Source organism: Chiloscyllium plagiosum, chromosome 5, assembly GCF_004010195.1.
Source record: "Chiloscyllium plagiosum isolate BGI_BamShark_2017 chromosome 5, ASM401019v2, whole genome shotgun sequence".
In the NCBI taxonomy this organism is placed as follows: Eukaryota; Metazoa; Chordata; class Chondrichthyes; order Orectolobiformes; family Hemiscylliidae; genus Chiloscyllium; species Chiloscyllium plagiosum.
The window spans coordinates 11,786,434-11,810,378 of record NC_057714.1 but is presented as its reverse complement, the minus strand read 5'-3'; the positions used below and the strand labels follow the sequence as shown (position 1 = coordinate 11,810,378).

Below are 23,945 nucleotides of genomic sequence, written 5' to 3'. Positions count from 1 at the left end.
CCTGTAATTCCCAGACACAGTCAGAGGCAGCCACAGGTTACTCAGTGCTAAGGCAGGCTGTTTAAAACTAAGTTAGCTGGGCCCTTTGACCCCATTGTTCTTGAAATTTTCAGCCTCCCTAGATCTCATCCATCATTTCCCAACAGGCACTCATCCACATCCCATGACAGATCCATATTAACTCATGTCAAAACATGCTACCCCTTTCCCAACATTCTCATATCCTCTTCGAATTCCCATGCTATCCTAATGCCAACCCTTGCCATCACCCATTTCATTTACATCCTTTATTCAACCTCATGTGGTGTGGGCAAACCCCCCAGAACCATGTTGAGAAGAAAAGATTGTCTAAATGTCTGATACAAGCTTGCTATATTTAAAAACAAAATTCCACCATTAAAGCCCACTCAAAACTTTTAGACCCCATAATCGTGTATAAAAACGATCAGCCTTGTATTCAGCACCTCACATCAAATACAACTAATCTTTTACTAACATCTTTGAGTTGTCGAACTGGAAATGTAATACACCCTGCTGAAATAATTGTAGGTTGCAAAAAATGTTGCATATTAATAATAACATAATGATAGGCCTTGAGGATATGACAGCTATTGTAACAAACAGATATTATAACTGCCTAAAAAATTATTTCAACTCTAAATAAAAAAAACAAAAGAACTGCAGATGCTGGAAATTAAAAGCAAAAACAGAAATTGCTGGAAAATCTCAGCAGGTCTGACAGCATCCATTGAGAGAAATCAGAGTTAACATTTCGATGTTGTGATCCTCCTTCAGAACTGCTGAATTTCTGTTTTTGTTTTATTTTCTTTTAACTCTCCCTAACACAGACAGCTTTAATTGAATGTTTAGAGGTTTGAGGATTTAAATAATTTATCAGCTTGACAGTTTTATGGACTTCATCCATTCTTCACAAGTGTTTTGGATTTACAGGACTCTAAAAATCTGTGACTGTCATACAATGGGAGCTTACTGGTCCAAAATATGAGAATTGTCATAGCAAAATTTTGAAGTAGGCCTATTAGAACATATGACCTTTATATTTCATTTTCTGCAACATATTCAGCTCCAAGATCGCTATCTTTCAGGCATTACATTGCGTGGATTGCTCTGGATGCTTCAGTTTCCTCCCACAGTCCAAAGAGGTGCAGGTTAAGTGGATTGGCCATATTAAAAATTACCCCAAAATGTTCAAGATATTCAGGCTAGGTGGGCTAACTATGGTAAATGTAGATTTATGGGGTTAGGGTGGGATGCTCTTCAGAGGGTGGGTGCAGACTTGATAGACTGAATGGCCTCTATCTACGGCATAGGGATTCTATGACTGCATGGTATAAAGTTAGTAGAGATAATGAGAAAAACTTGTTTATAACTTCGAAAGCCTCAAAGCCTTTCATTGAGAATGAAGTACTTTCGAAATGTAGCCACTGTTATGTTTATGAACCAAAATAAAAGTCAAATTGTATAGCCAGATTTAAAAAGAACAAGGGTAAAATTTGTTTTTGGGTTACTGGCTGAAAGATAAATGTTGCTGAAAATGTGTTGCTGGAAAAGCGCAGCAGGTCAGGCAGCATCCAAGGAACAGGAGAATCGACGTTTCGGGCATAAGCCCTTCTTCAGGAAAGATAAATGTTGTCTATGTCACAGGAGGAAGAGATCTTTCTTGCTGATTTTTGAATGGTGCCATGGGATGTTTTATGTTTGCCTGAAAAGGTAGATATATCCTCAATGTAGCATCTCATCCATGGCATTCCTTCAGTAATGCATTGAAGTCCTGTTGTTATAAATTACATAATCAAAACCTTGCAGTAGAACTTGTGCACAAAATCTTCTGGCATAGCTTACAGTGGTATCAAATGAGTCAAAACAATGGACATATAGCAAAGAGATAAAACTCAGACATTTCCACATTTAAAATTCAGAATATAATATATGCCACCATTTGGAACAGCTATCAAGAATGCTCATTATTTTTGTCTTTCTGCAAGATCTATAACTTTCAGAGATTAGCTATTAGAAAATGATTTTAAAATGAATAAACTGAGCTTTGGCTGTTTAATGTTATCACTACCATTTAATTTCCTTGCAAAGGTGATTGAGATAATGTACATCTGAGCATCAACTTTTACACGAGCCTGGGAAACTTACCTGTGCAGCACTGCATCTTCTGAAATGCTCATCCTATCCATGTGACTCACCTGAGTTTTTTTTTTATTTTCACGTAGGGGTCAGATTAGCTGTGCATTTTGCTAGCCATGAGAGTGTGCCTTATAATATTGGGGTCGAGATGGGCATATTGGAAGGCACACGTTTGATCACCAGCTTGGCACTCCAGCTCCCAACATTACTTAAAGGTTGACTCAATCTTATTCCTTACCTTCTCACCCTCCCACCCATCATATGTCACTCATTCCTGTTCAGTTCATGCATGGACCTCAATGCCACCTCAGTCCACTTATGCTACCCATGCACCCTCCAAATCCTCTATTGTCACTTATCCAATATGTACTATGCACCTTCCTATGGAGCCAAGCAATGGCACTGGGAAATACTTTTTAAAAAAATTAAACCTCTAACAATCTTAATTAAGCAGTGGATCCAAGCACTCTATCATTGAGAACAGAAAACAAAAATACCATAGTGGTAGTACTTTTAAATGCCTAATAGATTTATAAACAGCCAAGAAGGAGCATCAAAATTATATTGTATTTTTATTTTATTGTTTTAATTTTTATTGGTTCGATAAATTACCTGCCAATGTAAATACATCATTAACTTTTGAAACCCAGCTAAGCATTCATAATGACTACAAAAAAACATAATAAATATGTCCAGCTCCATTGCATGAAGAGTAATGCTCCATTTCACTTATGTAACTACATGCCACTCAATCAATGGAGGGTAGCAGGTGCAGAATTTTTTTTACAACTTTCATTAGCAAGCAAGTGTTTCTACAGCTAGAACTGCGATGATTTCGATAAAACCTCAAGATCTGACATAAAGAGCTGACAATTTCCTTTTTTTCTACATTATTAATGCATATGGCAGTTTAAAAAATTTCAATGCATGACAATAGTTACAGAACGTTGATCAATGGTAATGAAAAGCTTATCTTTGCAGGACAGATCTTGATAATTAATTGCTACGTGAAAATCACATCTATATTCCAATACAGCACCCCATAATAACATTTGGAAATGTCAGATATTTTATAGCCATCTACAAAAAGTTCCAGATTCCTTCGCAGTTTTCCTGCAATTGTCTCAAATTCGATAAGGGGGTGCATTCTTTCAGGATTTGCAAGACCCATGCGAGCAGATCAGAATAATGTACAGGGTGAAGCATAATTTTCTAGGTGTCCTCACAATAGAAATCTGAACTCATAAGAGAATGATTTGCTTGCATTCTGTCCCCAAGATCTTCTCAAACTTGCCAGAAGTCCGTACAAAAGTAGTATGGGTTCAGAAGACTTAGAAAAAGTAATTTCCACAAAAGCAAACTAAGACCTGAGTTTTCACCACGGTGGTTAGCCTCTCAAAACAGCAAAACATAGATAAGGCCAAAATGCAGAAGTGATATCCTTGAACACAGCAGTTACCATTTTTGCTGAGGTGGGTAAAGGTTTAGGCTGTATTTCACTCATGCGTGTTGCACAGAGGCAGTTTCCCAAGAAATCAACAGCTTCCTTCTCTACTGTGTGATTTTGGTGAATTTAGTGTCTAAGAAATGCATAGATTAGACCCAGTAAGACTAAGTCTGAATGTTGTGGTTTCAATTTGGATAATCAGGGTATGTTTTTGGAGATGTATGCAAACACTTTTTGATATGATCCCAGGATACATTTTGAGAGTTGTCTTTTGGGAGATGTAAGGTGCCTTTTGGAATTACTGAAATAAATATGAATAGGTATAAAAAGTATATAAATCCATTAACAGTTACGTTCATTGGAACTGTTTACAAACCTGTCAAAGGTAACTGTCAAAAGGATCTGTAAAAATGAGCTTTCAAAAATATCAAGGTATTTGAAAGTCCTGTTCTTTAAAATTTCAAGAAAAATATCTGCACTTAATGAAAAAGATTTGCTTGCGATTTCACTTTGTTGGCATAAGTCTGAGAATACTGGATTAGTTCTACATGGATTTGAGGTAGAGAGGCATTGCGTGACTTGGAGATCATGGAGGGTCATGGAGAGCCAATATCTGGCATGGCATGGCATGTTTGGGGTATGAGAAATGTGATTGATGCAGTGCTGTTCTGTTTTTTTCTGGAACTTCAATGCCGTGAGAGTGCATGAAGGTAAGCCTTTGATGTGGCCCACCTCTACACTCAGCACTCTTATTCCCTGGTCTGATTCCTCAGGATCTCTGCCATTCTAGAATGAAAATCCCAACAGCTGGCCAATTTCTGGGCTGGCTACGTTCTCTATGTATGAGTGAAAATCCAGACTCGATTTCTATGTTTCTTGACTCAATTCACATTTCATAGGGAAATGGAAATCGAGCCATTGTATATAAAATTAATGGTTGTAATCCATGCATCAAGTGACTAAGTTTAAACTAATTCACAGCCATTTATTAGGTCTTTGATTCTTAACATTTACTTTCAATAATACAATATAATCTTGCACTTACAGTTTTCAATTTTGTCTTATTTTTGACCATGTTAGTCGTGTTCATATCACTTCTGTCACACTGGAGCATTTAAATGGAGCTTATAAAGTGGAGGATGGTAATGGCCATATCAGAGACCCCTATCTAAAGGAGCACAACACCAGGACATACTTAGTAATTAACCCAAAGGTAAGTGTTAATTAGTTTTCCTCCTCTCCTCTTACTTGAAATTGACTTTTTTTCAAAAAACTCAGACTTGGACTAACTATAACCACCAATTTCTGTTAAGTGACGTTCAGCCTAGGTAGCTCACTTCTATTTGCATTTTATAATTATTTTCTATTGGTCTTTCCTGTTTTGATTTCATGAGTGAAGAGTGTTTGGAAGTTCTTTACAGAGCAATATTGCTGTCGAAGAGTGTGGTGCTGCTAAAGCACAGCCAGTCAGGCAGCATCTAAGGTGCGGGAGAGTTGACATTTCAAACATAAGCTCTTCATTAGGAATGCTAAGGATGAAGAACAGCAAGGGTCCTTTGCAGGTCTGGGAGAGTGTGGCCCTGAGCTGGGGCAAGGCTGACTGCGGGGAATGTAGGTGGCGGCGCATGGCTCCGAGTGTGGAGCAGAGGATCTGGAGGGAGAACTGTTTGTGGAGGTTTTGAAGTTGTAGTAGGTACTGGTTGTCCTGGTCAGGTCCAAATTGTGATGGTCTGAATGTAGTCCGGAGTCCATGCAGGATCAGTCAGTTCCATAGGCAGGTGCTGAGGAAGAGATGTGCCTGTAGTAGTGGGTCTGCTTCAGGATGTGGCTGAAGAGCTTCAGGGCAGAGGAGACGACCTGGGCGGGTGCAGTGAGAGAGAGACTCACTGAGATCCTTTAGAGGGAGGAGGAGAACTTCTTCAAGGTGGGCATCCTTGGAAGAGGCTTCGCAGTGAGGTTAAATTCAACTAGGAGAAAGTGAGGACTGTAGATGCTGGAGACCAGAGTCCAAGAGTGTGATGCTGAAAAGCACAGCCGGTCAGGCAGCATCCAAGGAGCAGGAGAATCAACGTTTTGAGCATAAGCTCTTCATTAGGAATGCTTATGCTCAAAATGTTGGCTCTCCTGCTCTTCAGATCCTGCCTGACCTCTTGTGCTTTTCCAGCACCACACTCTTAGACTCTGGTCTCCAGCATCTGCAGTACTCACTTTCTCCAGAGCAATATTGCTGTACTTGTAAGTAAATCCTAAATTAAAATACCAAGACCTGTTAACATCAAAGTTGGAAGTGAAATTTCAAATTTGTGCATGACCTCCATTGCTTCATGCAGCCCACAAGATAAAGGTTAGATATGTGCACTTTCACTATTGTGAGTTGCATTGCTTATTGGAACTTTCTTTTTAATGGAATCCATATAAAATGCATTTGATGAAATTCTCGAATGCCAGAATTCAAGCTGCTGTTACAATTGTGATGATTATAAGATTGTTAATTAATTTAAAATAAAACAAAATATTGTTTATCCTGTTCTGAAGTCTATCTGACAGCAAGATTGGGTAATGTGATTATTAGAGATTAAAAGTGCCAAGGTTTTACTGGGAAATGTGTGCAAGATATTTATTTACACTTGGAGTCATTGACAGCAGCCTGTATAATAACAGTGGATAGACTGAGAGCTTCCAGAGAAGTGCTGAGGATGTCGAGTTGCGAACAATAATGCTTTGAACTCTTCAAGGTAAACAAGAGGCTGGCTTCTCCGTGATTGTACCTGGATACAAGGACCATGTTGTGGGCTTTATAATGGTTTAAATTGGCATAGTCCTTTCTGACCATAGGCTACTCTCTCATTAGAGAGAGAGAGAGAGATAGAGAGAAACAATGGGTGGTGATTTAACCTTCATAGTAACATCAGCCAGTGTGGGAATTGAACCCACTCTACATTGCAAGCCAGCCACCCAGCCAACTGAGCGGACAACTTGGGCTTTGTGAAAGCAAGAATACAAAGGAAACTGTTGAGATATTAGGTTACAAGTTTTCTTAAGATGCCACTGAATATCACAGTCTGCCAGGATGCAAGAAAGAGACAGCAGTTGCAGGAAGTTCAATACCATGCAGGAATATGTGCAGAAAGCAAGATAAAGATTTAGAAAAACAGATGAGAAATAGGCACAAAAACCTACCTGTTTGTTATTTAATTCTTTTTTAAAAAAACCCAGCATTGCATTTTCTTTACTTAAATGAACTTGAAGTCTGGGAGTTGCAGGGGGCATGTGTTGAAAAATTGGATATGAAGGCATGGGTGATATGGTCATCTTATCACCACCACTGACATTTGACTAGTGGCAGAGTAAGTAATGAATAACCCTCGTGGCCAAATAAGGGCCAACTAAAGATTTAGTCAAGCCATCATTAGTATTTTATCAGTGGGCGTCTGCCATCATAAAGCCCATAACATGGGCCTTGTGTCCAAGTACAATCACTGATAGGCTATCCTTTCATTTATTTTGCAGAGTTCAAAGCATTATTGTTTGCAACACGACATCCTCAGCACGTTTCTGGAGACTGCTATTGCTGACTTCTAATGGCCCACCAAAGGCCCTTTTGCAGCAAGGACTACCCCATGGCAGAACATGCCCATCCCTCAAGCACGATCATCATCCCATTCCCATTTACCCTTAGCCTCAATCTACCTAACTAGCCTTCGGGGTCCAGAACCCACTTACCATGGCTCCAGACTGGTGACCATGCTGCAGCTGCAGAGCAGGTGCATTCCTAGCTGTGGCCACCACTCTTGATGGCGCTGCAAGACTGGGAGAGCTGATGGATCATAAATCCAGCTGGGGCTCCCAGATGTACCTGAAGTTGCATTGCCACCAACCACAAGAAATCCAGGCCCATGTGTGTTAACTTAATTTTTCAAGGCCAGAGATATTGTTCAAAAGTTTTGTGTATTAAACAAGTCATTCATGCCAACACTCTCCTGACTGCCTTGTCTCATGCAGCTCATGGTGGAGGGGAGGTCGTATTTACTGTGCTACCCTGTGTGGAGTGTAGAACCCTCCCGCCTTTCCATCTCTGCTGTAATGAAGACCAGTGTGAAAGCTCCTGGATGGCCTTTCTACCCTACTATTAATTGGGCAAATAATTCCCAAAAGAAAAGCCTTCATTTCACTGCTTCTGACATTCCAACAACATTAGGTGGAGCAGTCGCTATATGAGCAAATGCTGTTAAGTTTGTTTGTAGGATTCCCATGTACATACCCAATCAAATAATGAATCATCAGGAAAGGGCAGCAGCGATGTAGTGGTTATGTAACAAAACTAATAATCTAGTACCTTAGACTAATGTTCTGAGAACATGTGATTGAGTCTTACCATGGCAGATGATGAAATTTAAATTCATTAAAAATAAACTCTCTAATGGTGACTGGGTAACTATGGTTGATTGTCATAAAACCTATCTGGTTCACTAATGTCCTTTAGGGAAGGAAGTCCCATTCTCACTGACTCTAGACCCACAACAATGTGGTTGACTCTTAACATCCCTCTGGGCAATTAGGGGTGGGTGATAAATGCTAACCTATCCAACACCACACACATCCTGTCAATTAATAAAACAAAAGGGGGCGCAAGAGATGAGCTGCAGGCCATTTGTCAATTTCCCTACACAGCACCACCCCACTTCAGTAAGACAATCCCCACTCTGATACCCCTCTTTCTCTCTTTTACTTTTGGCCTGGGTCCCTCACTAAGCTTAAGTCTCTGTAGAAGAACTGCCAGCAGCTACCACTACTTCCCCTGTGGTGCTGCCTGCAATGAAGGGATGCCATCCTCTGAGGATTTCCACAGTGGATCCACAGCCAGGCAAGGCCAGTCAGTCACTGGCCAGTTAAGTGCCTGACTGACTCTCAATATGGTGGGTCAGTTCTGAAGGAAGCAATATGGGATCCTTACAATCTCTACAGCTGCAATTTGGGACTCCTGGCAGCTGGATTAAATTCCACCCTTTATTTGCTTAAAAAAATGATATAAACATTTTAATAGGAATTTGCCTTGGGAACACACCAAGAATACAAGCAATACTGAGAAAGGAAAGAAATACTCTGAAACAGGAATTATGGTTTGGAAAAATAAAATTGTCTGGGAAAATGAATGACTCAGAAGAATAGGAATAGGCTTTATTATATATTCATTGAATCTCCTCATTCTAGATAAAGCTGCAGGATGCATTATCTGTTCAAATGGACCCTGTCCCTGAAAATGTTATTGATGTACAACTGTGAAACGCAATATTATAATTGTGTATTCAGCATTTTGTTGTGATCTGTAGCCGTTTTCACTGCATGTTATAATGCTGACAACACCCTTGCTTTAAAATTATCCATTTTAAATTGCTGTTTCTGGCCAGGTGTCTGATAGACATAGAGTTGACAGTTTACAGGACTGAGAAATCTGTCAGTGGAATTATTTTTCCTACATAGAGTATGTATTCTCTTACAGAGGCATACACTACATAAATAAGTTTAAAAGATCTAATGTGCACGACATAGGGCTGAATTTTAATTTTCAGACCCATTCACCCACATGGTGAATACCCAAAACTTTCAGCCCTATATTTGTCATACAATCATTATATTTGCATTTGATTTCCAGGTTTCCTGGTCAATTAGAGTGACCAAACATGAAAATGACCTGGAGAAATCTCCTTTAGCTCCAATCACGGAGATGTTTTGACAGAGCCAGCATCTGCAAAGCTCCAGCTTCAATGTGGTGGGGCTGAATCATATTTCAGGTCTGCATCCCTGGTGATAATAATGTGGGCTTTAAGTTCCAATAGGGAGGTTGTGCTCCCCTGACAGAGAGGACACAGGCTGCCTCAGAAATGAATTTGACTTGTCTGTAAGTAGAAGGAAAGGTCAGCAGCAGGAACATAGAAGAATGAACTACAAGGGTTCATCTCAGGGCTCCTTACTTGTTCTCTTATTGATCACTAACATTGTGCCTACCTCGATGTTCACAGGATCCTCTCTGCCTTGCTTTTTTATGCTTTGCCACCTCGGCCAAAGCATAAAGGCTCAAACTACTTCAGTTCTGACCCAAACCATTAACTCTGATTTCATTCCACAAATGCTGTTAGACCTGCTGAGATTTTCCAGCAATTTCTGGTTTTTTTCCTCAAAATACTTGGCCTTGCCTTGCCTTGCTGGTTAATGCAGACAAAAAGCCAGGCAGCTTCTCGTGGTTGTTAGTAGTTATCATGTGACGAAGTGCACATTTTGCTGTATGGCACAACATGATGCTTATCTCAAACCTGCATTATGTGGCAAACACACTGCATGTGCATCAACTAATTGGCCATGTCTCAAAGTCCTCGGACAAGAAACATCTTTCAATCAGGGGGCCTGACAAAGTAGGTCAAGGGCAGCCTCTGGATATCTGCCCAGGAATTACTGTTATTCATTCATGGGATGTGGGTATCACTGACTAGGCCAGCATTTATAGCCTAGAGGGCAGTTAAGAGTCAACCACATTGAGCCTGGAGAGATAAGGTCTCCATGTGATCTGGTTATCAATTAAGTATAACATAGCCACATGGCAGGCAATGTGAACTCAAGTTCTCATCTGCCACTGAAATGTGATGACCTGCCCAATGATGAATTAGAACTCTCTCACTTCTCAGGTTAGCTTACACCTTTTATCTCACCTGGATCTTTCAAGTGTTCTCAGAATTTAGGTGAAGGAGGAGGATGAAAACACCTTACAGCTGGTGACGCATTCTCAGCATGCACTATTAGACTGGCATGCATCCTTTGCAGCCAAGATATGTTCTTCTTGATACGGCTATCAAGGGAGGAGTTTGAGTCATGACATGATGGATCTAACATCACTGTGAGGAGGACAAGTGATGGAGACAGGAAAAGCAGGGAAGAGCCCTCCATCAAGGGGTGTAGCATCCTCCAAGCTCTTGCTCAGCTGGACACAGATGCGACTCATCAGGGTCATCACTGAAGAGGAATAGCAGCAGAATTTCTGTCAGCCTTTCCAGCTGGGCTGTGCATGATTCTGAAGAGATTGAAAAATCTGTCCAAAGCATGAGTTCCATGGTGTCTACATCCATGTGGTAGACGTGGCTGGCAACCTGGGCCTTACCAATGACCTGTGCACTCAATCTGCCATGTTATTGAAGATTTAGGAAAACCTCACTTTAGCCATTCAGTGACTTGCTGAAATGCAGCAACAACTTTCCAACTCTTGGTAAGAAGGAATGTGTAGGTAGGCCATGACAGGGCAATAGCAATATTGTGAAATGGAAGTTGCAACTCTCTTCGAAGCAATTCCACTCTGACTCCTCCTTTGGTCATCTTCCTCCTCTGCCAAGATGTAGAGTGCATGTCAACTTTCTCCTTTTGTTGTACAAGTCCTTATTGCTGTTATGCAAAGGACATACTGAAAAATGTTCCCAGATCTCTTCAGATGTATGAATTGTGTCATCAGCAACTCAATTGATTGGTAATTCCAGCTCATACGACATCTATTACAACTTCACTCTGGAAGTTTTGATCTGACAGACATTTTTAAAACCATGAGTTGTCTTTACAAAGTAGATACAAAGGAACTGTTTGTTATCATAATAAGAGTTATGTTCTAAAGTCTACTTCTTGGCAGTAGACTTCAGAACATAATTCTTATTATGATAACAAACAGTTCCTTTGTATCTACTTTGTAAAGACAACTCATGGTTTTAAAAATGTCTGTCAGATCTCCTCTTGGCTTTCTCCTCAAGACCCAATTTCTTCAATCTATCCTCATAGATTGAAGAAGTATGGTGAAGGCAGGTTTGATTGAATAATTTAAGAGAAAATGTTTTTATTTTATATAAATCAAAATAACGTGCAGAGTTACGGGGGAAAATCTAGGAGATTGGTACTCAACCAGCCAGACATGGTAAGTTTAAGGTCCTTCTTCTGCATTGCAAAAATTATGTGAATCTAGACCAATAGTTTCTATTGTTCAGAACAACCTATCAGTTGGCTCCATTGGCTGAAGGCGAGTCAGCACAACTGAGAAGCTTCTCAGCCGAAGAACCTGGGCTTCCATCGAGACACAAAATCATATCAGAGATAATACCATTATTTGGGTATTATCTCTGTCCCATCTCCTAATCACTGCTAACATTTATTATGATTTTGTGATAGTTGCTGAGCAGCTGAAAATAGGTACAGTTGTTAATGATAGCTCCTGGGTAATATGGAGTGCTTTGATTGCCATGTGTGCAATTTATGACACCATGTATACGTGGGGATTCAGTCAGTGAGGCAGAAATGTAACTCTTGTGTGATTTAAATGTGATACCTTAGAAGGAAAGTGCTTTAAATATTGGGTCTGGCATTGGCACTTGGTCATCTGTGAGATGCACTTGTGGGCAAGAGATTTTGAGATCCTACAAACCTAACCTCCAGATTCTTGAAGGAGTCGGATACGAAGAAATTAATAACTCTGACCTTGACTGCTATAGGCAATGAAGGATGCCATTGTCTTTGATCCTAACTCCACAGACCTTTCCCTAACTGCATCCCTCTCCTGGGTAGCTTTTATTAAACAATGCTTTTCACAACTTTGGTGCCATATTTGATCCCAAGATGAACTTCTGACTACATTTCCACCCAAACACTGTGATAACTGACATCTACTTCCATAACATTATCTAATTTCATCCCTGGAGAAAGTGAGGTCTGCAGATGCTGGAGATCAAAGTTGAAACTTTATTGCTGGAACAGCACAGCAGGTCAGGCAGCATCCAGGGAACAGGAGATTCGACGTTTCGGGCACAGGCCCTTTTTCCCCTCCCACAACAACGCGACGGTCGGAGGAGGAGCGTCTTATCTTCCGACTGGGAACCCTCCAACCACAGGGGATGAACTTGGACTTCACCAGTTTCTTCATCCCCCCTCCCCCCACCTTGTCTCAGCCGAATCCCTCCAGCCCGGCACCGCCTTCCTGACCTGCAGTCTTCTTCTTGACCTCTCCGCCTCCATCCTACTCTGACCTATCACCCTCACCTTGACCTCTTTCCACCTATCACATTTCCAACGCCCCTCCTCCAAGTCCCTCCTCCCTACCTTTTATCTTCTCCTGCTGAACACTCTCTGCTCATTCCTGAAGAAGGGCCTGTGCCCGAAACGTCGAATCTCCTGTTCCCTGGATGCTGCCTGACCTGCTGTGCTGTTCCAGCAATAAAGTTTCAACTAATTTCATCCCTACCTCAGCTTATATGCTACTGAATCCCTCAAATACACTTTTGTTATCTCTAGACTTATCTATTCTAATGCAGTTCCGTCCTGATCTCATATTATCAAAATTTTAAAGTCATTCAAAATGCAGCATTTCATTTTGTTAATAATATTAAGTTCTATTCATCCATCACCTTTGTGATTACTGTCCTATATTGGCTCCCAGTTAATATGTGCTTCAATTTGACAATTCTGATTCTTTAACTTCCTCCCATGACCTGAGCCTTCCCCACTTCTTTCCAGCCTCCTCCGTCATACAGCCTTCCAAATTATCTGCACTATTTCTGGCCTCTTGAACACTCTTAGTTTTAATTGCTTCACTATTGGTGATTCTACCCTAAGCCTCGGAATTGTCTCCCTAAACCTTTCTATCTCTGCCTCTCTCCCTGAAAGCTTATCTCTTTGGCATAGATTTTGAATATTTGCATCAGTATCACCTTACCTCATTGGTGTCTAATGTTGCATTGTGATGCTTCCTTTTAGGAGGCTGCATATGTCTATGACCACCTGAGGACTATAAGATAGAGGCATAAGTAGGCCATTCAGCCCATCGAGTCTGCTAATACGTTTCTCAAGAGAGTCTGCTGAGGCTCTGGTATTCAGGAAACATATTGTAAGCCTGTATGCCTGAGGTTAAGGGTTATCCCTTCCTATGAATCAGAGCTCTATGTTCATCTCCTCTGTTATGTGATATGGCAGGTGATTGAGGAACAAAGTGCTGGTCCTCTTATATCTAAAACCCCATAACTGCACAGGTGGTTTCCATGTTGCTCTGAAAATTGAAAAGTGGAAAATCCAGTTCAAACATAGTGTTTCCAAAGGAGCAGGAATGATCTTCGAAATATGAAAAAATACCTCCAGAATAGTGAAAGCACAGTCCCTGAACACGCTCCATGAGTAGAAGTCTTTCACTTGGGCAAAAAATAATTTGTCAGAACAGAGTCTTTAAACACTTTCTTTCCTTTTAAATTGCCTAGCTTGGTTAAACCCCATTGTCCTCTTGCCTTCTGTTTCCTGATAGATTTCTCAACATCTGGGGAACTGAAGCACATCACAGCTAAAGTCAGAGTCCTTGGTGGAAAACAAATGCAGCTAATGAGTATTTTACTGATGTTCAAACCTGTCTGTACCACACAGTTTTCCAGCCTACAGCTGAAGAATACATTTACGTTAAAAGTTGAATTCCTGCATTTCTTAAAATATTTGAATGTATAAACAAAGGTGGCTCACGGCAAAGATGAAAAAAATTGGAATGTAATAATAATTTTAACAGCTTGATGTTTTGAGTGTGTGTGCTGGTAACAAGATTTCTTTAAGGCAATTGTAGTCCTATAGAGATCTCCTTAACTTTGTATTCTGTTAATGTGTATTTTCATGATAACTGTGGAATGTTTTGAATATGCACCCATGAGAAAGTACTGATTTTCTAGTGTTCTCATTTTAAAATCTATAGGTGGAGAGACGTAGCCCCCAACAACATTTCAGACATAGACATACTGCAGATGGAGCCAAAATGAGAGCTTCTGTTCGTATGACCAGATACCTGGAGTCCTGGGGAGCAGCCAAACCCTTCGCACATTTACACCATCGAGACAGTATGACAACTGAAAATGGAAAAATCAACACAGTTGTAAGGATGAGCCAGTGTATTTATTTTTTGGGAGGTTTTTCTATAATTCTTGCTATTGTTGAAAGCTGATTATTGTACAAAAACAATACAGTTTTTGAGAAGTATCCATAACTAGAACCATAAAATTCAATTGTGTGTGTATTGTGTTGATTGGCACTATTATTGTGTTTATTTGTATGTTTTCTTTAATTGCTGAATGGGGTGGCATGGTGGCTGAGTGGTTAGCAGTGCTGTCTCATAGCTTCAGGGACCTGGGCTCAATTCTATCCTCAGGTGACTGCCTGTGTGGGGTTGGAAAATTGTCCTTGTATTTGGGTGGGTTTTCTCTAATTGCTCCAGTTTCCACCCATAGTTCAAAGATATGCTGTTTTGATGGGCTGTTCAGGGGAAATGCAGGGTTACACGGATAAGACTGGGTTTTTTAAAGGGTCAGGGTGGTCTCAGTGGGCCGAATGGTGCTTCCACACCTTAGGGATTGTATGTTCTCATAAGAGGTTGTGGTAGTGTCCGTTACATGGCATGTGAAGATGCTTGCCAATATACAGTTGAAAGTTCACATAACCAATGATCCTAACCTGAGAGAGGCTTATATGTACAATTCTCCAAGGTTACAGAGTATTTATAGAATTGCCTGAAAGGGGCTTTGGCTGGATTTCTTTGCAGAGGAGGCGGCCAACCACCCCACTGGCAGAAATATCGAGGCAATCTCATTTACGCTGGCTGAGGAGACCATTGCTGGATTTTACAGGCATTGAGTTTGTGGCTTCCCCACAGCCCCTCTCTACCCCACCCACGCTATCCATGTGGGCAGAGGTCTTGCTACAATGAAGTGCTGGCCAGTCAGAAGGCTGTGGATAATTGGCCACTCTCCAGAACTGGCAACGTCACTAGGTTTGTTGACCACCAGTAGACTACAATCAGTCCCTGACTAGGTGTCATGAAGGAATCTGTAAAACTAGTTAAGTTGGAGCAGTTTTGGAGAGGCTACTCTGCCAGGTCCTGGCTAGGTGTTTTACCGTGACTAGAAGACTTAAAGTTGGAGTAGGAGGCAAGCTTCAATAAGCATTTGCATTAGACCTGCATTGAGCAGAGGTGCCCACCAGAATCAAACATCCTTCTGCCACCCCAGCCTGTAGCCATGTGGCATGGACACTAGTGGGAAGTGGCCATTAATTGACCATTTGAAGGCCTCAACTGGCACAAGGATGGATGCACTGCCTGGCACATACCTCTGGCAGAGGCCAGCAGGCATAGTGCCTCCTGTCTTTCCATGCAATTTTACATTATCTCTGACTGCCAACCTACCTACAAAGGGACATCAATTTCCAGCCTTCAGGTCGGTGTTGAGAATGTGGGACATCTACAGTGTGACATCCAAGCAGTAAATGTACCATGAGAATTAAACATTGTTGGAATGGCAAGGAAGAAATTTCCATTCATATCAATCTGATCTTGTTCCTGGCCTCTGGTGCTTGATGTTGACAATGAAAAATGTGAGATAAAATTTCATTCTTCAGCATTAAGTATCTCTCAACCACTTAATTTTGGACAGTCCTGGTATCAATTGTTTTCTAGATTAATCTATAATGTTTACATGTTGTTTGAATTCATAGGAACAACTGACTTTTTTGAACGTATATCAGGTTTCTAGATCTATAACCCTGTTAAGCCATATGAGCGTTTTATCAGTACTGGTGAATACCATGACTGAATTGTTTCTCCACAATTCATAATTTGTGGCTGCAGCTACAACAAATGCTAAATTAAATGGAAAAGACTGAAATATATGTGTGGCTAGTGTGATGTGGCTGCTCTGAAATGTCATTCTGTCTTCTTAAATCAATTGATAGTAACGGAATAATTGTACAGCCCTGAATTGCGATTAAAAGTGAATGAAAATTTTAATGGAGCATCTGAAAAACTGTAAAATGAAAGAAGACACACTGTTTTTCAGTCATTTGTTAATACTAGGGATGGAATATTTTACCCACCAGCTGTTAGAATGGTGGGGGTGCGGTTTGGGGATATAAACTTAAACGGCATGGCATCTGTGGGAGAGTTCTGATGGCCCTCCTTTGAATGAATAGAAAGGTGTCCTCCTCGCAATGCTGGTATTTTATGAGCAGTGAAGAGGTGCCCAGACATGTGGTGAAATCACCAGGTAAAACTTAGGGAAATCCTTGTTAAGGGTGGTATCTCCCCTTCTCAGCACCCGGTGTCCAATCCAGGTGCCCCTCCCTCACCTACCCACTCCCGTGGACCCTTACCCTTTAAGCTGGGTTTTCCCTGAAACAGAAATCCAAATTACTTGTAGACCCAAACAGAAATGAGCATGAGTTTCACGAGGATAATTACTTTGTTTGTATGAATACAGGTTTGACAACCAATTATCACCTGCAGTAGTGGGAAAAGGGGTGGAAGAACTGAAGTGTTAGCCCACTTTGACTCAGCATAGCAACCATTGCTGTGGAGACAGTATCACTGCAGCCATGCTTTATTCCAGAGCCCAACAAATCACAGAGTCAGTCACGTTTTTAGTAAGGAATCTCCTGTCACCTGAAATTACTGAACTGTTCCGTTTTCAAACCTCTGCTTACCTGGTCAGTTGTTTGCCTTTGGACAATGGCAAGTCATCCCTCAAATGCTGAAAATGCAATCATGCCCCTTCTAAAACTTCCACCGTATTTCTGATTAATTCTTCCTTTAAGTTGGATATTTGCAATTTTTGGCAGGCAATATAGATCATTAATGAACAAATTTACACACACTCCTACTTACTGAAAGTGCTAATTATACTTTAACAGTGGTTTTTTTGAAAGATTGAAGTAGACATTGAATGTTTTAAGTACTTTGACAGATGCAAGCTATTTCCTTGTGAATCCCTTGTCTGACTAGAATGCCATCTGCACAATCTCCCATGGTCTAGAAAAGAATACTGACCTGCTCCTTATGAGGCTTTGCAGCTTGTGGTATGATACCTTATAAAGCGACAATGCCAATTCAGTCACTGTTCATTCTGGTTTGGACTTGCTCGAATCACTCAGGTAATGGCAATTACTTGTCCATTCTGCCTCTGCTCTATTGCTGCTCTCTGCGTGCTGTCTGATTGCTGGCTGTTCTTCAATGTTGGGATCTGTTCACCTGTTGCCACCATCTGCTAATCTATTTTGATTGCATCCAGAGACATAAATATTGCAGGAATCATGGTTGTTGCCAAACATTTCCTTTCATTTAAATGTGGTGAAAAACTAACATAATTTGTGTATTCTTTGGAATATAGATGGCTACATAGTTATAGCATATCAAAGGAAGCCTGAGTCATTGGATCCCCAAAGGCATTTTGACCAAGGATGTATGGCCCATTTCAACCTGAAAACATATCCCAGTCAATTAGATAATTTGTCTCATGCCCAAATAACAGCCAAATTCTCCATTTCAATCATTGCATAGCTTTCCCCTGCCATTCATGGATGCAGTTCGAATACAGTATCAAAGCTTTTGGTTGTGGAAGAACTGACCAAAATTCCTTGTTGTGTTCTTTATGCCTTCCATGGATTCAAAAGGCTTACAAAGTCCATACTGTCAGTATTCTTATTCTACTCCCCAAGGACTCAGTGTCAGTTCGGACTATGTTACCTTGTAATTTGAAAATAGCTAAGACTGTTGGAAGTATCCAATATCACCATCGTAAGAATCTTCTGCACTCTCTGTCACACCATCAGCAGTGTCTTCTTGCAATGCAAGTATTTCTGAATGCACATTCCACCTTTTCCCTGACTCTGCTGAGCTTTTTGTGGGTGGAGTGGACATCTTTGGTTCTATCCAACTAAAAGGCTAGGATTGCCAAAATTGCATCCTGTTTTTATGCTGCTGGACTGACTTCTTCAGTTACAAGTTTTCTTGAACGCAGAACACTGGAGAGATTCAGCAGGTTTGGCAGCATCTGTGGAGAGAGAAACAGTTAATGTTTTACAAATCTGATATGACTTTTCTTCAAAGTTTATTCAAACTGCAAAAAGTTAGATTTAATTGTTGATTACACCAACCACTATTCTATATCAAATCAACTCATTCTTCAGCATTTGTCAACTACACGAACTAACCAATCTTTTAAAATAATTATTAATGGAGTCTGCCAATTCTCCAGGTTTCTGGACCACTGGTTAAACTGGACATATTAAAAAGCCAGGTACTTCCTAGAGCTAAAGTAGACATTGCATGTTGGTGGGATTGACTGATGGTCTCTGAGGTCTTGTGAACACCTTGTCTAAGAAGGACATTTTCTGCAATGAGGCTTATTGCATGTGGGAATGTTCTGACTGGAGTTGCTGTTGTTTCAAATGAAGCTTTGAAGCCATCAATCGGTCTTCTTCGGACTTTTGGTGATACTAAAGGGCTGTGGCCAGAGCATGACTACACAGCTGGTGCCTGCTACATCAGCATATTCTACTTAAAGTATTTGAGAAGTCTTTTCAAACTGTTTCCCCGTGATTTTTCAGAAGGAGAAACCACATACTCTAGATGGATGTCTCCAGCAATGCCACCATGTTTTTGATATGGGTTTGTCTGTTCAGATAAACTCTGCTCAGTCCTAGAGGTGTTTCTCTGAATGGTATTTATTTACACTATATTCATGATGATCTTTCAGGAGACCTATTTGTCTTGAATTAATGTAGTTACAAACTTCTAGCACAGTCTCACTCTCTAATAACTACTATAATTACGGTAAAATCGCAGCATATGCTCAGTGATTTTCTGCGTATCCTTTAAAGTCTAGCTCAACAAATGGGAGCACCTGCCATTGGGCATAGAGGACAGCAGTGCCCTTATCTCCCTCTCTTTTGTCCTTGCAGGAGGAATGGCCACATAATGTCTGAGAGGGGCCAAAACAAGTGGAGGGGTATCTTTTCTTCACATCATCACATTAATGGAGAGGCAAGTGATTGAAGTAGCCAGGCTTAGAGACCATAGGCAAGTAGGGCCCTGATGAAATGGGCACAGATGATGACTACAGAGGCTATAAAATATCAAATACTGAATTGCAGTTACCCAGCACAGAAGAGGCTTCTCCAATTCAAGGTGTATGTCCATGATCCTTTTTTGTGTCCTTGCAACCCTAGAAGAGCTTCTCTCTCAGCATCACTGGGCCAAGAGGAATGTCTATGATCCAGGAATACACCATCTTAACTGTACACCATTCTTATACAGTCACCTTGTTGGCTCAGCATCTGGAGTTTGATAGATGCCACTCAGTGAGTAGCCCAATGTTAGTGTGCAGGAAAAGGTGGCACTGTCACTGCAAAAGAGGTCTACCAATACCAGCAGCAATAAATGTCTTACCACATGTCAAGTTCCATGATATGGACAACCTAGCAAACCATTATAAAGAAGGAGATCCCCACATGAGTATAACTGCAGGGCACCACCCATCTGCTCCAGATACTGGAGTTGCATCTTTAGAACCCCCTGATGACCCATTCAATGGTTTTCCTAATGAGTAGATTGTTTTGGTTGTCTCATTCTGTGCCTCAACCCAAGGTTTTATAGAGGCAGATAGCCATCTCTGCAAGGGATACCGGTTATGCCCCAGGATCTATCCACAAACTTTAAACTGTGGCAGTCTAGATTCATAGAAAATGAAGGAGACATGGCAGTTACCAGGAAAATAAGCTCTTGATGTTGTTGGAGACCAACTGAAAATTGAGGGAGTAAAAGATCCTACTGGAGATGATTATACCTGCAGGTCACTGGGTGCCTTCATAGTCAAATGAATCCAGGGTGAATTCAGCAATAGTAGCAAAACTCACTTCCCCTCTGTGCTAGCAGTGCCACAAATTTGACAGACAATCCAGTGAGATACTGTGGTGCACTACTACTTGTGGGAAGCTACCAGGATCTCCAGATAATCCTTGAAAGCCAGAAGAAAAGAAGTTTAAAGCTACAAATTATTTGATGGTGACTGGCAAGATACGGCGAACCATTCTGTGAGATGCAAGGTTTTCATGATGAGGGGACAAACCACAGAGGAGGTCAGTTCAGCTCATTGTGTCTGTACCAAGTCTTCCTGCCAATCTTCTGATTTTCCCCTTACTTTTGCACATTATTTATGTCCAGTAATCATCCAACACCCTTCGGAATGTTTCAAATGAACCTGCTTCCACCTCACTTCCAGGCAGTGCATTCCATATCCAAAATACTCACTGTGTGAAAATGTTGTTTTTTCTCATCTCACATTTGCATCTTTTGCAAATCGTTTTAAATTCATACCCTCTGGTTCTTGATCTTTTATGCGCAGGAATAGTTTCTCCCTATCTTTTGTATCCAGCCCCCTGACAATTTTGAAAACTTTTATCAGAGTTCCTTTTAACCTTCATCTATCCAAGGAGAACAGTCTCAATGTCTTCAGTCTATCCTCATAACTGAAATTTCTGATCTCTGGGACAATTCTTATATATCATGTCTGCTCACTCTCTGATGCGCCCACATCCTTCCTATAATGTGGTACCCAAAACTGTGCACAATACTCCAGCTGAGATCTACCAAGTGTCTTGTACAAATTTAACATCGCCTCCTTGGTTTTGTGTTTGATGCTTCCTATTAATAAAGCCAAGGATATTGCGTGCTTTATTAATTGCTCTGTCAACCTGTCCTGTTACCTTTCATATCTGTGCATGGATAAGCCGAGGTCCCTCGTGCTTGCACTCCCCTCAGAATTGAAGCCCTTATTTCTTATTGTATTTCGACGTTCTTCCTACTAAAATGCACCAGCTCACACTTCTCTGCATTGAACCTCATGTGTCACCTATCTGTCCCTTTCACTGACCTATTGGCATTCTAGGCTGTCTTCCTCACATGTTACAATTCTTCCATATTCCATAAAATCTGCAGATTTTGAAGTTGTCCCCTTCGCACCGAGATTAATATGAGTTCAGGTAAAGCAAGGATCCCAATACTATCCCACTAACATCTTCCTCCAATCCAAAAAACATCTATTGACCATGATCTTCTGTTTCTTTTCACTCAGTCAGTTCCATACCCATCTTGCAACCGTTCCTTTTATTCTGTGACCTACAACTTTGCTCACAAGCCTGTTGTGTGGCATTATATCAAACACCTTCTGGAAGTCATGAATACTTCCAGACACAGACAGTGTGGGAGAGTGTGGAGAATGAGCAGTAAGTGTACAGACAGTGTGGGGGAGTGTGTGGAGAATGAACAGTAAGTGTACAGACAGTGTGGGGGAGTGTGGAGAATGAACAGTAAGTGTACAGACAGTGTGGGTGATGTGGAGAATGAGCAGTGTACAATGTGTGAGGGGGCATGGAAAATGAATAGAAAAGAGTGTTACCCTATTGGCCCATTCTGCAACCACTTTAAAAAAACTCAAGGAAGTTAGTTAATTATTTTCCCCTTAAGACATCCACATTGACTTCTAATCAACCCATCTTTTCCCACGTCACCACCAATTCTAACCTGAATACTTGTTTCTAGAATGGTCCTTACCATTTATCACTATGACCATCTGCTTGGTGAGTTGAATAATCTTGTGCCACTGGTTTTGGTCATCCTATGTAGATTTATCATCACTGGTAGATCCAGTGTGAAGGGTATGGCCTCTAAGTGCTCTCTGCCCCTTGTCCCTTTCTTCTGCCATCCTGATGCTCAATCACAACTGAACCCAAAAGATGATTAGATTCCCTACAGTGTGGAAACAGGCCCTTCGGCCCAACCAGTCCACGCCGACCCTCTGAAGAGTAACCCACCCAGACCCATTTCCTCCTGACTAATTCATCTAACACTATGGGCAATTTAGCATGGCCACTTCACCTGACCTGCACATTTTTGGACTGTGGGAGGAAACCAGAGCACCTGGAGAAAACTCACGCAGGCACAAGGAGAATGTGCAAACTCCATGCAGCCAGTCGTCCGAGGCTGGAATTGAACCTGGGATGCTGGCACTATGAGGCAGCAGTGCTAACCACTGAGCCACCGTGCTGCTCCTCTTTATTGCTAGTTGCTTCTTCTTAAGTGGTCAGATAGCTGCCCAATTGTCAAGTTTGCGGAACTGCTCATTCTCTACATTCCAACGTTTGTTCCTGTTCATTCTCCATGCCCCCTCACACATTGTACACTACTCTTTATCCACACACTCCGCCACACTGCCTATACACTTACTGTTCATTCTCCACGTTCCCCACACTGTACACTTCCTACTCATTCTTCACATCCTCCCCCACATTGCCCATACACTTACTGTTCATTCTCCATATCCCCCACGCTGTCTGTACACTTTCTGCTCATTCTGCACATTCCCGACACTGTCTGTACACTTTCTGCTCATTCTCCACATCCCCCACACTGTCTATAAACTTTCTGCTCATTCTCCACATCTCCCACACTGTCTGTACACTTACAGCTCATTCTCCACATCTCCCACACTGTCTGTACACTTACTGCTCATTCTCCACATCCCCCACACTGTCTGTGCATTTTCTGCTCATTCTCCACATCTCCCACACTGTCTGTGCACTTACTGCTCATTCTCCACACACTCCCACACTGTCTGTACACTTACTGCTCATTCTCCACATCCCCCACACTGTTTGTGCACTTACTGCTCATTCTCCACGCACTCCCACACTGCCTGTACACCTACTGCTCATTCTCTACACCCTCTGTACTACACCCAGGACACCTGTTTGTCAATGGCCTGTCCCTTATACACCTTTCAATCTTTTTAGGTAATTCCCTGCATGAACGTTCTGGCTCCCTGCTGCGTACCAGCCTCCTTTAACCCAGTCTGTCCAACACAAGCAGTGCAACCCTTGCACTTCTGTGAAAATTCCACACACCACCCTCCCACCTCACATTGAGAAATGTTTGAGGAACATCTTAACCAGCTTAATCAGATTGCTTGAGATCAACGATGTCCTCCCCCAATCTCAGTGTGTGTGTGTCAGGCACTGAGAAGAGTGTCAGGATACCTCATGCTGCCAGTGCACGTATTTTGGATTCACAACTACCTCAACAACACACAATTGGACCTAAAATTCCAGCCATAGTGCCTGCATTTTAATCTTCCTGCTATATTATTAGTTAGCATATTCTGAAGCCTAAGAGTACAATGAGAGAAATACTAACCATTAAAAATTATATTGATAAGCTTTTAAGAGAAATTTACTTAAGAGTCAACCTAAAATATTTAAGAAGTACAGGATGACATTTAACTACAAGGATTGTCGAGGCTCATTTGTCTTTTCTTATAAATTCTGTTGCTCATCTGGACAGCTAGAAATAATATAAGATGAAATGAATTTAAATCTACTGAGTCGCTGAAAACTATAAATACATGAGCTGACTGATGTGCCACCTCATTTTGGTAACAACAGGCTTCTATTTGTGCTGTGAAGTGATTGGATG

At 41.3% G+C, this 23,945-nt stretch overlaps 1 protein-coding gene across 2 annotated transcripts in view; it reads left to right on the top strand.

Annotated features, from left to right (window-relative positions):
- Positions 1 to 23,945, top strand: part of LOC122549721 (adenylate cyclase type 2-like) — a 625,439-nt gene that overhangs the window by 492,963 nt on the left and 108,531 nt on the right. For both annotated transcript variants that reach the window (XM_043689618.1, XM_043689619.1), the window contains 2 exons: positions 4,685 to 4,817; positions 14,349 to 14,525. In XM_043689618.1, coding sequence (XP_043545553.1) covers positions 4,685 to 4,817; positions 14,349 to 14,525 — 310 coding nt within the window. The remainder of the gene's footprint in view (positions 1 to 4,684; positions 4,818 to 14,348; positions 14,526 to 23,945) is intronic.